Source organism: Ornithorhynchus anatinus, chromosome 1 (assembly GCF_004115215.2).
Source record: "Ornithorhynchus anatinus isolate Pmale09 chromosome 1, mOrnAna1.pri.v4, whole genome shotgun sequence".
NCBI classification, from domain to species: Eukaryota; Metazoa; Chordata; class Mammalia; order Monotremata; family Ornithorhynchidae; genus Ornithorhynchus; species Ornithorhynchus anatinus.
This window is the reverse complement of record NC_041728.1, coordinates 173,008,353-173,025,887: the sequence shown is the minus strand read 5'-3', so window position 1 is coordinate 173,025,887 and position 17,535 is coordinate 173,008,353. Positions and strand designations below refer to the sequence as shown.

Here is a 17,535-nt window from a genome sequence, read left to right as displayed (position 1 = left end):
AGTGACTGGGTAACAGTTTCCATGGTGGCTTCCTTCTCCAAATTAGTTTCTAATTGGCCTATCTGAAGCTGCATGTTATTCTGCTAATTTTTAGTTATTCAAGCCTTGCCAGTCTAATTTGTGGATTAGATTTGTGCCCATTTCTTCTCCTTCCTTCTATTCTTGTCTCTTGGGATTGTGGTACTCATTAGTACATCTGCCAGAGTTGGATGGGTGTTGGGGGGCACGCAAAGCAAATATAGAAAGTATATGGTTTTTTCTAGCAGCAGATCTCCAAAATGGTTTTTTGGAGGTTGGAGGTGGCCGGGGGGGAGGTTGGGGGAGTGGCAGGTAGAGTTGAAAAATTTAAGAGGTTTGGATTATCTGTAGTTTTGATTTATCGAGGTTTGGGATTATCTATAGATTTCATTCCTCTCCTTTGGGCAGCAGCCCCTTTATCTGGGTAATTGTCTTTCCTATTTAATTATGTTCATAAAATTAAATAGTGGAGAAGAAACAATGGGGAGATAGTTTGAGATGTTAGGAAAAAAATGGCCTTTTTAACAAAATGAAAATCAGAAAGGAATGGAGAAATCCCTTAAAGCAGCATAACTCCAGTGGAGAGAGTAAGGGATTTTATCCTGCCAGTCCCATCTTCAGAACGTTGCTAAAAACCGCCCTTTCCTCTCCATCCAAACTGCTACCAAATTAATACAATCACTCATCCTGTCCCGCCTAGATTACTGCATCAACCTCCTTGCTGACCTCCCAGCCTCCTGTCTCTCCCCACTCCAGTCTGTAATTCACTTCGCTGCAGATCATCTTTTTACAAAAACATTCAGGACATGTCACCGCCCCTTCTCAAAAATCTCCAGTGGTTGCCCATCTGCCTCCCTATCATATCAGACAAAAACTCCTCACCATTGACTTTAAAGCTCTCCATCACCTTGCCCCCTCCTACCTCACCTCGCTTCTCTCCTTCTAACATCCCTGCCTGCACACTTAGCTTCGCTACTGCTGACCTTCTCACTGTGCCCTGATCTCGCCTGTCTCATCGCCGACCCCTGTCACACGTCCTACCTCTGGCCTGGAACACCCTCCCTCCTCAAATCTGGCAGACAATTACTCTCCCACCCTTCAGAGCCTTATTGAAGGCACATTTCCTCCAAGAAGCCTTCCCAGACTAAGTCCCACTTTCCCTCATCTCCCACTCCCTTCTGTGCCACCCTGACTTGATCCCCTTGCTCCCCCCTCCAACACCAGCCTCACAGCACCTGTATAAAATCTGTAATTTTATTTATTTGTATCGATGTCTATCTTCTTACCTCTAGACTGTGAGCTCATTGTGGGCATGGAATGTCATCGTTTATTGTTGTGTGGTACTTTCCCAAGTGCTTAGTATAGTGCTCTGCACACAGTAAGTGCTGAGTAAATTCAATTGAATGAATGAATGAATAAAAGGGACTGGGAGTCAGGAGACGGGTTCTAGGCCCAGCGCTGCTACTCATCTGCTGGGGGACTCTGGGCAGGCCACTTAACTTCTCCTCCATCTAGAAAATGGGGATAAAATGCCTGGTGTCTCTCCTTTTTGTTCTGTGAGCCCTGTGAGAAATGAGGACTGTGCAGCTGTGATCTGCTTATCTTGTATATATTCCAGTGTGTAGCGCATCGCTCAACACATGGTAAGTGCCTCCTAAATTGCTGTTGTTTAGAATGTGAGCCCCTCAAGGGACAGGCCGTACATCTAGTTCCCACCTGTACATTGTTTCCCAGCGTTTGGTACAGTGCTCTGCATACAGAAAGTGCTTAATCAATACCCTTACTGTGTCCATTATTTTAATTATCCTTAGGCAAGCTTTCCCAAAAGCAGATGATTATGAGGTCATATTTGTCTACTCAGGCCTAATCTCATATCCCATCCGGCAGCTTCCCAGCTATCTGAAATCAAGATGACAGGATGTGTCTGCGCCAGATAGGTGGTTTCTTCCTGTCTACCCCACTCTCCCCACCCCCAAAATAAACACACATACACACATAGAGCCCACGCCCAACGTGGCCTCCAGATAGTTTCTCCCTATCAACTTCTGATGGGTGCCAAGGCAGAACAGCAGGGCAAAAAGCCTCCTGATGATGGATTTGGCTGAAGTCCAGGCAGGAGCATTTGAATCTCATGAATACCACCGGTGGTCAGGCCGAACCAGACAGAACCAAATCCCAACCTCACCCAGTAAGAGCAGTGTAGCCCGCCCTCAAGATTCCCCAAATCTGGGTTCGAATCCCAGCTCACCCACTTGTCTGCTGTGGGTCCTTGAGCAAGTCACTTAACATCTCTGAGAAAACAGACCCCAGACATGAATCTCTTCCATGGTCTGCTGGCCCAACTTCTATTCCTGATACATCAGGGAGGGGCCGGGTAGATGGTAAACCCATTTGATCTTTTCCTGTATGGGTTGTAGAATATTTTAAATTCACAAAAAAATCATTGTTTTGAAAAGGTGACTCTTCAGGTTACTTGACCTCTTTTAATTCTTCATCTTGATCCGTAATTTTGTTTGGGGAGAAGTTTTTAATCACTGAAACTCTTTTCAAGCCATAGTCAATCCCGATCTCCGTTTCCTTCTGGATTTATGGGGAGGTGAAATGGATTGCATCCAAACTCAATTTCTACCCTCCTTATGACAAGAAGGTATTTTTCTTCACAAAGCGGTATGTTTACTCGCCTAACCATCAGAGTCAATGGCCCAGAAAGCAATTTTAAATGTTAAGTATGTGGTCAAAAATACACCCCTTTGACTTTGGGTGGTAACTGTAGAACAGTGCGCCTTTGTTTCCCCCCCCTGGGGAAAGTCAAATGAGGCTGTGGCAGTTTTACCAAAGGAATGACGGGTGAATAGGTGTAATGGGCTCTGGCCTTCTCCCTGCCTCCAGAACTTCCAGTTACCACATCTTTCGTCTGTCAGAGACAGCAGCTTTCTGACCCTCAGTCGTGGCCACAGTGCCCATGGAAGCTTTCAGGAAAGATCGACTCATCCTCCACTTCCTCCTGTGACACTGTGTCAGTTAATTCTGAAACTTTCTTAGCTGGGGTGATAACGGTGATCTTTTTTCCTTCGATGGAATTCTCTGGCTGCTCAACCTTCCAAAAAGTGTCACTAAAGGGCGTCTCTTCCCCTCCCCCCCATCCCGGCCTTTGTTTTTTGACTTTTAAAGTTTGATTTTGGGGCTTGGAAATTACTACTATGTCTTCCTCAAAGTGAAAGAATTTTTTTAAAAAATGGCTTCATTTACTAAAAATGTTATGTTATCTGTTAAGGGTTTACTGTGTACGAGGCCCTGTACTAAGCACTTGGGTAGAAACAAGCTAATCAGGTTGGACCCAATCTCTGTCCCACATGGGGTTCAGTCTCAGTCCCCATTTTATAGATGAGGTAACTGAGACCCAGAGAATTCAAGTGACTTGCCCAAGGTCACACAGCAGACGAGTGGCAGAGCTTGATCAGAACCTAGGACCTTCACACAGCCAGATCCGTGCTCTTAACCATGCTGTTCCTTGTAAAAACCTATTTTTCTGTTTCATCTGCATTCCGGACGTTACATACTACGTTGGAAGCAAATATCCTGAATTTCAGGGTTCAGTTCAGATATAATGCACGTAACATAACATTGTAATGTTTGCCAAAAGAAGAATATTTTATGGAGCAGGTGTATAATTTAATATTTGTGACAGTTTTACTTTCATTGAACTAAAACAAGCTCTTGGTAACAATTTTTAGCAGTTTAGAGTCGATAATATCTAAGCATCCATTCTGATCCTGTTCAGGCAGTGGCTCACTAGAAGCCTTACCCCCCAGAAATCATAATTCCACTGGTAACATTTTACTGATCTACAGAGACAGTATGTAATACTGATTACAAATTATATTTTTATTTATTAGAATTTGGTGTAATTAATTTGCTGGCTCTGCTTGGACTGGCAGGTGGCTCTCAGACTAGTTTCAGGATCTGGGGCTTCAGTTTCCTTGCCTGTGATGTGAAGGTGAAAATATTGACATGAAATACCCTCCCCCACCCCAAGGACAAATCAGTCAGTCAATCTTATTCATGAAGCACTTACTGTGTGCAGAGCACTTTACTGACCACTTGGGAGAGTACATTATAACGGTCATGTTCCCTGCCCACAGTGAGCTGTCTGTGTAGAAGAGGAGAGACAGACATTAATATAAATAATTATAGATATGTACATAAGTGCTGTGGGACAGGAAGGGATGTTTTCTATCTTTTATCACAATAAGTGATTTTGTAAGATTGAGAAGCAGTTCCCCTGGCCCACCTCCTACCTCTAGCCTAGAATGCCGCCGAATGAATGAATGAATTTGACCTAATGAGCCAAATTGAGAATCAGGATCCCTAAATTCGAGCTCTGGCTCCGTGCAATTGAGACTAGAAGGCAGAAGAAGGGAGGGCATGGGGAAGAGGACCTAGGGGTTTCGAGCTGTGGGAGCAGCTGGGGACGAGGAGAAATGTGGAGGGAAAGCAAGAGAGTATTGAGGAGGCAAGGTTGGCAAATGGGGAACTTCTCGTTTAATGTAGTGCCATTTATTTATATCAATGTCTGTCTCCCCCTCTAGCCTGTAAGCTCCTTGTGGACAGGGAATGTGTCTGTTATATTGTTACATTGTCCCCTCCCAAGCACTTAGTACAGTGCTCTGTGTACAGTAAGCGCTCGATAAATACGATTGACTGACTGATTAATGGTTTCCGTGTTGCCCAAAGAGGAGAGCGTGGGACTTCAAGAGGTAGTTAAAGTCAGGGGATGGTTCTAGAGGAAGCAACTGGTGTGGCCTTTAGCTTCCGGTAGGTAATAATCGTGATATTTGTTAAGCTTCTTCCCTTCCTCTGGGTCCCTACCCCCACGGTCCAGGACTGGGGTGGTGTTTCGAACCTCGAATCTCTTTTCTAAGCAGCACGGTGAGCCCCAGCTCTGACGATTGCTCCCACTCCAGTGGTTGAGCTCTCCCTCAGTCAGTCGCTGGTATTTATTGAGCGTTTACTGTGGTGTCCAGAGCACTGTACTGTGAAGGGCTTACCTGGCCCAGCCTCCTTTCCCAAGGATGGGGCAGGAATGGGACGTTGGGCTACAGGTGGGAAGGAACCGGGGAATGGTTTTGCATAGATGTGACCGTGGGGAGAAAAGACGTGGAAAAGAGTCAAGCACAGGGCTGGCGGTGAGCGGGATAGATCCACGTTGTAGACGAGCGCTTAGTACACTGTTCTGCACATGGTGAACACTCAGTAAATACCACTGATGGATTGATCCGGGCTCAACTAGGGCTCACACGGCTTGAAGTGGCGGCCGTGACGTCTCCGATGGGTACTGGTGGACAGAAGCCTGCCCGGATTTTAAATAACCACAGAAAAGAGGACTCCAGCACTGTTCTTCCCTATAAATCACCATCTTTATTTTTCTGGGGAATGTCTGTGGGGTTAAATAGTCTTGCCTTTCAGTTGTATTTCACTTAGGTGGTCTCGGTCAGGTTCCTAAAGTTGTTTCTCATGTGGCAGAAGCTTTTGTGGTCCTAAACAGCCCCAGCCAGGATTCCTGCAGGCTTTGGTGGTAGCAGATTTTCACTGGCTTAAGGAATGTTGAAAAATGCAAGCGCCACTGAGTCCTGAAGCCCAGGGAGAGGTGGAGAGGAGGGGCCAAGTTCACCATGTGGGTGGCCAAAAAATTACTCAGCCCAGAATTGGGTGGAGGACGGACTGGAAGAAGCAGCGTGGCTCGGTGGAAAGAGCTTGGGCTGGGGAGTCAGAGGTCATGGGTTCTAATCCCGGCTCTGCCACTTGTCAGCTGTGTGACTGTGGGCAAGTCACTTAGCTTCTCTGTGCCTCAGCTACCTCATCTGTAAAATGGGGATTAAGACTGTGAGCCTCAAATGACACAACATGATGACCCTGTATCTACCCCAGCGCTTAGAACAGTGCTCTGCACATAGTAAGCGCTTAACAAATACCAACAACATTATTATTATTATTATTAAGAGGAGAAGGGGAAGATGGCCGGGGGAGGGAATAGGCTCTTCTGTGTGCTGCTTGGACGGGACTGGGGATCCTCCAAGAAGCCTTCCTTGACTAAGCCCTCCTCTCTTCTCCCTCTCCCTTCTATGCCACTCTTGCTCGCTCCTTTATTCATCCTCCCTCCCATCCCACAGCACATATTTATATATCTATTCTTTATCTATTTATTACTCCTAATATCTGTCTCCCCTTTTAGACTGTGAGCTCATTGTGGACAGGAATGTGTCTGTTGTTATATTGTACTCTTCCAAGTGCTTAGTACAGTGCTTTGCACACGGTAAGCCCTCAATAAATGCGATTGATTGAATGAATGAATCCTGGGAAGTGCTGTTTAGTCATCCTCCCTCCCAGACTTGCAGATACATTCTTATGTATATATCTGTAATTTATTTATTCATTTTTAATAATAATAATAGTATTTAAGCGCTTACTATGTGCCAAGTACTATTTATTTATGCATATTAATGTCTGTCTCCCCCTCTAGACTGTGAACTAGTTGTGGGCAGGGAATGTGTTGGTTGTTGTATGGTACTCTCCCAAGCGTTTAGTACAGTGCTTTGCACACAGTAAGTGTTCAATAAATACACTTGAATGAATGAATTAGGCAAGGGGTAGTTCCGAATTTGTGTATTATGGTCATTTGGCACCAGGTCCACTCTCCGGAACGGTCCTTTGTAATAATGATAATAGTGAAGGTATTTCTTAAGTGCTTACTATATGTCAGGTACTTTTCTAAGCATCGGGGTAGATACAAGCTAATCAGGTTGGACACAGTCCCTGTCCCACATGGGGCTCACTGTCTTAATCCCTATTTGAGAAGCAGCGTAGCTCAGTATAAAGAGCCCGGACTTGGGAGTCAGAATCCCGGCTCTGCCGCTTGCCAGCTGTGTGCCTTTGGGCAAGTCACTTAACTTCTCTGTGTCACAGTTACCTCATCTGTAAAATGGGGATTAAAACTATGAACCCCTTGTGGGACAACCTGATGACCTTTTATCCCCCCCAGTGCTTAGAACAGTGCTTTGCACATAGTAAACGCTTAACAAATACCATCCTTATTATTTGACAGATGAGGTAACTGAGGCACAGAGAAGTGATGTGACATGCAAGGTCACCCAGCAGACAAGAGGCAGAGCCGGGATTAGAACCCAGCTCCTTCCAACTCTCAGGCCCGGGCTCTGTCCGCTAGGCACTGCTGCTTCCCTTGTACTCAGAGACCATGTCACCAATGGTGAAATTCCCCTGTGGAGTGTCTACCTGACTTACATGGCCAGAGTGAGACCCACAGTCTCTAACGCTGTACACGCAAAAAGACTCCTCTTAGCTGCTGTGGTTGTTTGCAGAATGTCTAGTGCTTTTGTGCCTCAGGCTTCCGTCTTCTGATCCTTAGGAAGCTTCTTATCAAAAAGAGCAGTCACTCTTATGATTGCACTGTGTCATTCTAGCCAATAGACAATTTTTTATGGTATTTGTTGAGCGCTTACTATATGTCAGGAACTGTACTAAGCACTGGGATAGATACAGGCTAATCAGGTTGGACAGTCCTTGTCCCAGGTGGAGCTCACAGTCTTAATAATAATTGTGGTATTTGTTAAGCGCTTACTATGTGTAGAGCACTGTTCTAAGCGCTGGGGTAGATACACGGTAATCAGGTTGTCCCACATGAGACTCACAGTCTTAATCCCCATTTTACGGATGAGGTAAATGAGGCCCAGAGAAGTGACTTGTCCATAGTCACACAGCTGACAAGTGGCAGAGCCGGAATTCGAACCCATGACCTCTGACTCCCAAGCCCGACTATTTCCAGGGAGCCTAGGAGAATTCTGTGATGGCCTTCAGCTCGGCGTTGCCAGTATAGATTTTTGCTCGTGCATGTGGCTTTCCTGAAGTAAGCTGGCACCTTACCTTGATCTTCTTTAGAGTAATCATCAGCACCTAATGCCTGGCTAATTCTGTAGGGGAGTCTACAGGCACTTGCATGTCCTCTTGGGTGGGTAATAATAATAATAATGATGTTGGTATTTGTTAAGTGCTTATTATGTGCAGAGCACTGGAGTAGATAGAGGGTAATCAGGTACCTCTGGGGCAGTCATTTGCATTACAGTAATGCGTGAATGACTGTTTCTAAAACTAGAGATAATAATAATGTTGGTATTAAGTGCTTACTATGTGCAAAGCACTGTTCTAAGCGCTGGGGGAGATACAGGGTCATCAGGTTGTCCCACATGAGGCTCATAGTCTTAATCCCCATTTTACAGATGAGGGAACTGAGGCACAGAGAAGTGAAGTGACTTGCCCACAGTCACACAGCTGACAAATGGCAGAGTCGGGATTCGAACCCATTATCTCTGACTCCCAAGCCGGTGCTATTTCCACTGCGCCACGCTGCTTCTCTAGAGATGATTCTCGGTCCATGTCCTCTGTTGAAGTGGTAGTTTCCCACGGGTGCTGCCATGTATTTCACACCAGCATCCACGTCTCTTATAACGTCTTTTATAATGGCTCTGTAAAATGTACTGAACGGCTTCAAATAGCAATGAAAATAGTGGGATTTGTTAAGCGCTTACTGTGTGTCAAGCACTGTTCTAAATACTGTGAAAGGTACCGGATAATTGGGTCAGAGACAGCCCCTGTCCTACATGGGGTTCACAATCTGAGTAAGAAGGAGAACTGGTATTGCATTCCTATTCTGCAGATGAGGTAACTGAGGCACAAAGAAGTGAAGTTATATGCCCAAGGTCACACAACAGGCAAGTGGCAGAGCCGGGATTAGACCCTCAGTCCTCCTGACTCCCAGGCCTATGCTTTTTCCACTAGGACACACTACTTCAAATGGACTGGAAAGGCAACTTTGGCTCTCATAGCCAGCCATTCCAACATAAAATAGTCCAAAATCATTATGAACCCATCAGAACAACCAAATTTAGCAAATAATTTCCAGACTCTGAAGCTTCTGATGGTGGCCAGTGCTTTCTTAAGGTTTGTGAAAACAGAATAGAAGTGTTGGGTCTCCTTCCTGCGCTTTTCTATAGTGTAACTTGCCAACTTGCTGCAAAGATCACATCTGCCATGTCACACTTGGTTCTGAAAGCTGGTTAGATAGACCAAAAAATTAGGTCTTTGTGTGACTGGGAAAGCTGTTTTTAGACTGTCCATAATTACTTTCCCTTCCTTCAGAGCCTTATTGAAAGCACATCTTCCAGAGGCCTTCCCTGATTAAGCCTTCCTATCCTCTTCTCCCACTCCCTTCTGCATCACCCTGACTTGCTTCCTTTATTCATCCCCCATCCCAACCCCACAGGACTTACATACATATCTTTATATTTATGTCCATCTCCCCCTCTAGACTATAAGCTCACAGTGGGCAGGGAATGTGTCTGTTATATTGTACACTTCCAAGCGCTTAGTACAGTGCTCTGCACACCATAAGTGCTCAAAAAATACGATTGTCCACGTGGGAGCTACCATCATCCAGTGGTGCCTTTTTCCAGTACATTTGGAATAGTAGAACTTTCAGAGAAAGGTGTCTATAAATTATCATTATTATTGTGGTTTCTGTCAAGTTCATCCTATGTACTAAAGGCTGAGGTAAAGGCAAGGTCACCAGTTTGGGTAAAGTCCTTGTCCTTCAGAGTGCTCAAAATGTCAGAGGTAGGCAGAGCCGATATCTTATCCCCATTTTACAGATGAGGAAACTGAAGTCCAGAGGGCTTAAGTAACTTGTCCAAGTTCTCATAGAAGGCTCCCGGCAGAGCTGGTTGTAGAACCCAAGGTTCCCGACTCCCAGACCGGTATTCTTTCTTTTCTCCAGGATCACACTGCCTCACAAAATTAAATTAGCCTCCCCACGAGGGAATCCAACTCTGGTCTTCTGTGTGACTGGTGGACTGTAAATTCCTTGAGGGCAGGGATCGTGTCTACCAATTCTGTTGTACGTTCCAAGCGCTTAGTACAGTGCTGTGCACACAGAAGGCGCTTAAGTACCACTGATTGATGAGGTGGGAAGAACCACCACTATACTAACAAGAAAATAAAAATATGACTTCAAGTACTACATAGAACTATAACCATTTTTGCTTCTCTTTAAATGTCATTCCCAACTTCTAAAACTGGTTTGAACTTAAAGACATAAGGGAAGAGGAGAGTGCTTTTCCTAAAAATCTAGTGATAAGGAGAATTTTTAATTTATTCATTTATATTCATGTTCATTCATTCATTCAATAGTATTTATTGAGCGCTCACTATGTGCAGAGCACTGTACTAAGCGCTTGGGATGAACAAGTCGGCAACAGATACAGTCCCTGCCGTTTGACGGGCTTACAGTCTAATTGGGGGAGACGGACAGACGAGAACAATGGCAATAAACAGAGTCAAGGGGAAGAACATCTCGTAAAAACAATGGCAACTAAATAGAATCGAGGCGATGTACAATTCATTAACAAAATAAATAGGGTAACGAAAATAAATACAGTTGAGCGGACGAGTACAGTGCTGTGGGGATGGGAAGGGAGAGGTGGAGGAGCAGAGGGAAAAGGGGAAAATGAGGCTTTAGCTGCGGAGAGGTAAAGGGGGGATGGCAGAGGGATGTCTGTCTCCCCTCTAGACTGTTCACTTGTTATGGGCAGGGCATATGTCTATTTATTGTTATATTGCACTCTCTGTTAGTACAGTGTTTTGCACACAGTAAGCGCTCAGTAAATGCCACTGACTGAATGAATGAGAATTAACAGAAGGCCTCTGCAGTGAAATGCTAAGTAGGTCCTGTTCAAGCCTGAAAAGGGATGGGAAGAGTTGGTAGGCTTTTATGGAAGATTGCCCGAAAAATTCTTGTTTTATGAATCGAATCCTCCCTACCCTCACATCTCTAGATTTACCTTTCCTGGAGTTTTGAAACCTAAAGTTTGACAAATGCAAGTCCTGATATTTTCTGAATGAAGGACAAATTCATTGGTTACTTGGATTCAAATAAAAAAGACTCCATCCAGAGGTAGATTCAGTTTACATAGCACTCAAATGTTTGCAAAGCTTCCAGCTTAACTTGGTTCCCATTTTATTCTTTCTAAGCCCTTTAGGTTTTGCTGTCGATTTTATTATGGATCTGATTTGCCGTTCTTAATCTGTTAGTTTCCAAGTCTGTAAATTTTCTGTATGTTTTTTCAAGGAAAACAAAACAAAAATCCCCAAAACAATCAGTCTTATAGTTATTTATTTATTTTTCAGAGGTGGCTGGATCCAAACAAACCAATAAGGAAGCAGTTAAAGAGTGAGCACATATATCCCTTTGATGTTTTTGTATTATACTTTATAAAGATAAAGAATTAAGATAACCTAATTAATTAGAAATGCTTTTATTAATTCTAGGAGGATCTCCTTACAGTTTGAACTTTAGAGTCAAATTTTTTGTAAGTGATCCCAACAAGCTACAAGAAGAATACACAAGGTGGGTGTAAGGAGCTTATTTTCTCAGAAAATTCCCTTCAGAATTAATTCCCGTGGAAAATCGGCAGTGATTCAGGATGTATAGCTCTAGTGTTGGGTTGATTAGATCAGCACGGAATTTTCTTCAAAGGTTGTGAAGAATGAGAATTTGACTTGATGCTTTCCTGGAGCAGAATTTCTGTGTGAAAACTCATTCTTTAGGCATTTCATTTTCTGAGGGCAAAATCAGAAATTCTGTAGTCGAGTAGCAGCTTTTTTGGCTCACAAATTTACCTCGTATTTCCTACAGATATCATCAGATACTGGCCAGTGCTTCACTAGATTTGAAGGAATACTAGATCCTGGAATGCACTTAAGTCTAGATGGGTCTCAATTAACATTTGCTTTTGTACTTCTGTTTCTAATGTCATCACTCTGTAGGACAGTGCTCTGCACACAGTTAGCACTAGATAAGTCATTGATTGAGTGATTGATTTCCACCTGGGTTCTTAGACCATTCCATATTGGCTTTGCCCAAGTAAATGTCTTTAAATTATATGTTGTAAATTATTTATTTACATTATTGTCTGTCTCCCCCTCTAGACTGCAAGCTCATTATGGGCAAGGACCGTATCTGCCTAATTTTGTTGTTCTGTACTCTCCCAAGCATGCACAAACGTAAAAACGTACACATACATACACACAGTAAGCATTCAATAAATGCTATCGATTGATTTATTGATTGAAATTTAGTGTAGATTGTCTAGGGTGGGAATCATTGATAATGGATGGTGGTTAGGGAGAAGATGTCTGAGTAATTGGTATCCGGTATGGCTAGGGGATTGTTAGGATTCATGGTCTAATTTAACCACTTCATAATCTAGTTTCCAACTCCACGTGCAAATCCTAGATTTCACACATCTTGCAATGGGGGTCATGTATTTTATTTTATCCATCTAATGTCGAATTGGGGCTAGGTTTAAGGTGCCGTGGGTAGATCTTTAGATTTTGAGATGCTATTGCTATTGCTTTGACTAGTATCATTGGAAGGGTTAGGGAAACGAAAGAGCATACAATCAGAGTTGTCTGTTCTTATTCTTTAAAAAGAACCTCCAGAACCTATTTTATTCCAAAAGTATTTGTAAGTAGGTTATAGTTTGCCATTGCCTCCTCCCAAGAGATTAGAAAAATGTGCTGCATAACTACTATTCAGTGATTATATGTTCCACTGGAGTTGAGAGCAAAGATGCTGCAGTTTTCATCAGTCACAATATTTTAAATGAGCACCAAATCGTTAAAGATAGAAATGATTAGCATGATGATTTAAACATTCCTTGAATAGCTTAGTTTCTGCTATTCCTCATTGAAAATGACATCATATTCCATTTTAATCAAAATGCAGCTAAAGATAAAGCTGACCTCACTCTTTTTTGGGAGAGAGTTAAAAGATCATTTTTAGTGGTATATGAAAAATAAATCACTCAATGGTATTTTATTGCAAATTTACTATGTGCAGAGCACTGTAATTAATCTCTGTAAAATTCCTCTTGGTAATTATTTGAAGGTCCAAACCACATTTCAAATTTTATATAATCACATCCTGGTTTCTCTAAATCTTCTCTTGGCTTAAATTAGATTCAGTATTCCTTCCCTTCTACTCAAAATCTTTGTGTGAAGGAACTTTTTTCCATTGATTAACAGTATATGCATTTGTGGATAAAGTGATTATTATAGTTTAATCACTTGAATTTGAGACTCTATGGGAGCTTTATGCCAAGAGGTTGTTTGTTTTCTGGAAAAGGGATATCTTTAAGGATTCAACTACTAAAATTCCAATTTTTTAAAAGTTAAATATCTTGTATAGAGGATGTTCTTCTCCTGAAAGATTAATGAGTTTTGAAGATATATACGTACATGCCCTTTCCAACTCAGATTCCAAGGAAGAGTGACATCTAATGCTCTCAGGCCCAAGTGATAGTCAATGTATTATCAGTGTTTGGTCTGATGGTTCAGCACGTCAACCTTTATTGCCTGGTATAAAGCTGTTTAGGACTACCGCATGATATTTCATTTTAAAATATCTGATATTCTTCATATTTAATCATTTTCCAATTATCTTGAGTATGTTTTCAGTAGTTAACTTGAACCTTTACTTGGAAAGGTAACTGAAAAATGGTGTTAGCTAAGTCAGAAACGTTCAGTAATAAAGAAAGTCAGTATCGAGCATGATGAGGCTCTTGTCTGGTCATGCCCAGGAGACCTGACAAGTTATAATGATAATGATAAAAGCCCAAGCGATGCGGAGTTTTGCAAAAAGTGTGCAGTTGACATGCCCTCTGGCAGTATAGGTAACATCAGGGGTTACCACCCCAGAAATTGCCAGCAGTGAAAGCTGCCTTTCTGACCCAAGTTCCATGTCGCTGTGGCCCCAGGCTCTGGAAGTTTATTACATCGGAGTCATCAGCTGATGATTTCTGCTTGAGGTTTTTTGGACTGTTCCTTTCTTTCGCTCCCCAACTTCAGTTAGGACTCTCGAAAGTGGGAGAGCATCAGGAGCACCCGTTAAGCAGGGAAAAAATAGACAGCCATTCTCTAGGATTGTCGGGAACCGGTGGTGGCGGCGTAACCGGTGGGAGCAACAGCCGAGGGAGCCTTACTTGTGGCGATGATACCAGAGCTTCTCCAACCCCATTTCCCCACAGCCCTCCATCTTGAAGTGCCAGTGATTTAGGGTGGCATCATGGCACCCTCCTAAACCCTGGTGGTCAGAGGATTCATAATAATAATAATGATGTTGGTATTTGTTAAGCGCTTACTATGTGCACAGCACTGTTGTAAGCGCTAGGGTAGATATAGGGTAATCAGGTTGTCCCATGTGAGGCTCACAGTTAATCCCCATTTTCCAGATGAGGGAACTGAGGCACAGAGAAGTTAAGTGACTTGCCCACAGTCACACAGCTGACAAGTGGCAGAGCTGGGATTTGAACCCATGACCTCTGACTCCCAAACCCGGGCTCTTTCCACAAAGCCACGCTGCTTCTCTAAAATAATGTTGATATTTAAGTGCTTACTAGTGCAAAACACTGTTTTAAGTGCTTGGGGGGATACAAGGTAATCAGGTTGTCCCATGTGGGGCTCACAGTTTTAATCCCCATTTTACAGATGAGGTAACTGAGGCACAGAGAAGTTAAGTGACTTGCCCAAATTCACACAGCTGACAAACGGCAGAGCTGGAACTTAATTCATGCGCAGCTGCATTAGAGCTGTGCTTCAAACAGTGCTTCGGTGCTTAGAACAGTGCTGGGCACGTAGTAAGCACTTAACAAATACCTTAAGTGTTAGCTCTGTCATGGTTAAGTGGAGGGAGAGTCCTTCGCATCTTTGAAATGGTACTGGGTCTTCTAGGGAAAAAAGAATAAAGAGTGGCCGTGTATCTAGGGGCTCAATTAGTGGTATTTGTTGAGTGTCTTCTGTGTACAAAGCACTGTGCCAAGTGCTTGGGAGAATACACATTAACAGTTGGGAGATACATTCCTTGCCCACAAGGAGCTTACAGTCTAACCTACCTAGGTTGTTCCTGGGCTGGTCATTCCCATGTGGTATACCTGTAATTTATCATGTCTGTACTTTATATTAATATCTGACTCCCACTCTAATAATAATGTTGGTATTTGTTAAGTGCTTACTATGTGCAGAGCACTGTTCTGAGCACTGGGGTAGGTTCAGGGTAATCAGGTTGTCCCTCATGGGGATCACAGTCTTAATCCCCATTTTACAGATGAGATATCTGAGGCACAGAGAAGTTAAGTGACTTGCCCACAGTCACACAGCTGACAAGTGGCAGAGCCAGGATTCGAACCCATGACCTCTGACTCCCAAGCCCGGACTCTTTCTACTGAGCCACGCTTCTTCTCTAGACTGTAAGCTCATTGTGGGCAGGGAATGTGTCTCTTCATTTTTATATACTACTCTCCCAAGTGCTTAGTACAGTGCCCTGCACACAATAAGTGCTCAATAACTACAGTCGAATGAATTGAATCGAATGAATGAATGATCTTTGGCAGCTGGAAGATTGTCCCAGCTTGGAGCTATTATAATTGTTTCCTGTCACAAGTAATCCTAACTTTGTTTGGAAGTAAAGAATTCCAGGTAGAAATGAAGCTATTGTAGAAATGAAGCTATTCTGATTTAGATGAGTAAATGGATCGTTTTTGCAATATGTAGGATTGGATAGCCCTCACAGTTAACTTAAAATGTTGGATTTCAAGACAATTTTCTCTCATCCTTTGGCTGTTGTAGGGTTTGCCGGCTGTATGTTACCTGTCAATCACTGTCGCATTTTTTGAGTGCATACTGGGCACAGAGCACTGTACTAAGTGTTTGGGAGAGTACAATACAATAATAAAGAGACATATTCCCTGCCCACAATGAGCTTACAGGCTTAATCTTCTCTGACATTACAGTTGCCCACTGTGGGAATCAGAATGTCAGAAGGTTGGGTTTTTAGAGCCAGCAAGCAGCTGGAAAGGTTAAGGGGTTGGGTTCTTAGATATTAACTTTTCTCTTTTTAAGTTAAAACCTTGAAGTTGTTAAGGTTTTGAAGATAAAGCAAAGTGTTTTGTTTTAATGTCAAATGAAAAATTGGGATTTTCTTCAGTGATAGGGAAATTATTCATGGGCAAGAGCAAAAAGACTGTTTTGAGGCATTTTCAGAAACGAATTACTGGTCCATGTTTTAAAATCAAAAAATGAAGCTAAAAAATGTGAATCCCTCTCATTTAATGAATAGAATTTTAAAAATGTGATTTTTTTTGGTTAAAAAATAATTTAACAATACCTCTGGCTTTGTGAGAATACCCCCTTTACATGTATTTTATTTTATTAACTACTGAGTATCTAAAGCAAAGCCATGCTTGCTTAAAGATTGCTTATATTCTTAGTCCTTTGAAGTTTAATTCAATAATTTTCTATTTTTTTAAAGGTACCAGTATTTTTTGCAAATTAAACAAGACATTCTTACTGGAAGGTAAGGTGCATCCTTGTGTAAGTCTTTGGGTAAAGATATTGAGTATCACCTTTATAATTTTATGAAGTGAATTTCTAATTTGTAGTGAGAAAGTTTCAATATATTGTATCAAGTAAGCATAAAACATTCCTGGTACAATCACTTCTGTCCTCAGGAAACTCATATTGTAACGTGAGACATGTTATGTAAGCTCTTAGTACAGTGCTCTTCACACTGAAGGTGTTCAGTGAATACCATTGATGATGAAATAGGGCAACTTCAAAATCTTAGCGATAGAAAGAAAATGCACTTACCCAAATTTTTATTAAACTGTTTTTAATCTCAAAACCAAAAATTTTTGTCAAACTGTAAATTTTAATCGTCTTATTGAGCAAGTACATAAGTCTAAAGTAAGGCAAGGTGGTAGTTTTAGAAATGATTAAAGTTCTCCTCAGCATGCTTTTTGTATTTTTGTTTTTTTACCAGGTTGCCCTGCCCTTATAATTCTGCTGCCCTTTTGGCTTCTTATGCCGTTCAGTGTAAGTATCATCTGTCACCTGATGTATATGCTGATGTCTGGGTCATTTATTTGAACAATTCATTATTTTTTATTTATTCACTATGCAATAAAATAGATTTATAACTGAGGAATAGTAGTATAGTAAAACATAAGCCTGAAGTTATCAAATGGCAAAATTACTGTTATCAGAAAGGGTTGAGAATAGCAAAGGAAACCCATAAAAAGCCCTAGCAGTTTGTTGTTTGAGTCTGTGTGTGTGTCTTTTCCCACTTAGATTGTGAGTCTCCTTCGGGTCGAGGATCCCACATTTGCCGCAGTGCTTAGCATATCCTAAGTGCTTAATGGCATAACTATCTAAAAAGTAAAACTTATTTTACCTAGAAGGGCAGCATATTATACCCCGTTCTGCTCTTCCAGGGAAAATATTACGTGTTTTCAATATGCAATTGCCAGTTTGTATTAATACAGGTTCTGCAAATGCGCAAGCCCCATGTTATTGGAGAATTGGGCTCACTTCATACTTTCTGGGATTACTCATTTT

The 17,535-nt window shown here is 42.3% G+C and overlaps 1 protein-coding gene across 5 annotated transcripts in view; it reads left to right on the top strand.

Moving 5' to 3' along the window:
* Positions 1–17,535, top strand: part of PTPN4 (protein tyrosine phosphatase non-receptor type 4) — a 278,626-nt gene that overhangs the window by 121,325 nt on the left and 139,766 nt on the right. For 3 of the 5 annotated variants that reach the window (XM_029061248.1, XM_029061256.2, XM_029061229.2), the window contains 4 exons: positions 11,272–11,314; positions 11,392–11,491; positions 16,451–16,495; positions 16,961–17,013. In XM_029061248.1, the coding sequence (XP_028917081.1) occupies positions 11,272–11,314; positions 11,392–11,491; positions 16,451–16,495; positions 16,961–17,013 (241 nt within the window). The remainder of the gene's footprint in view (positions 1–11,271; positions 11,315–11,391; positions 11,492–16,450; positions 16,496–16,960; positions 17,014–17,535) is intronic. The other 2 variants (XM_029061260.2, XM_029061240.2) reach the window with 1 other exon arrangement.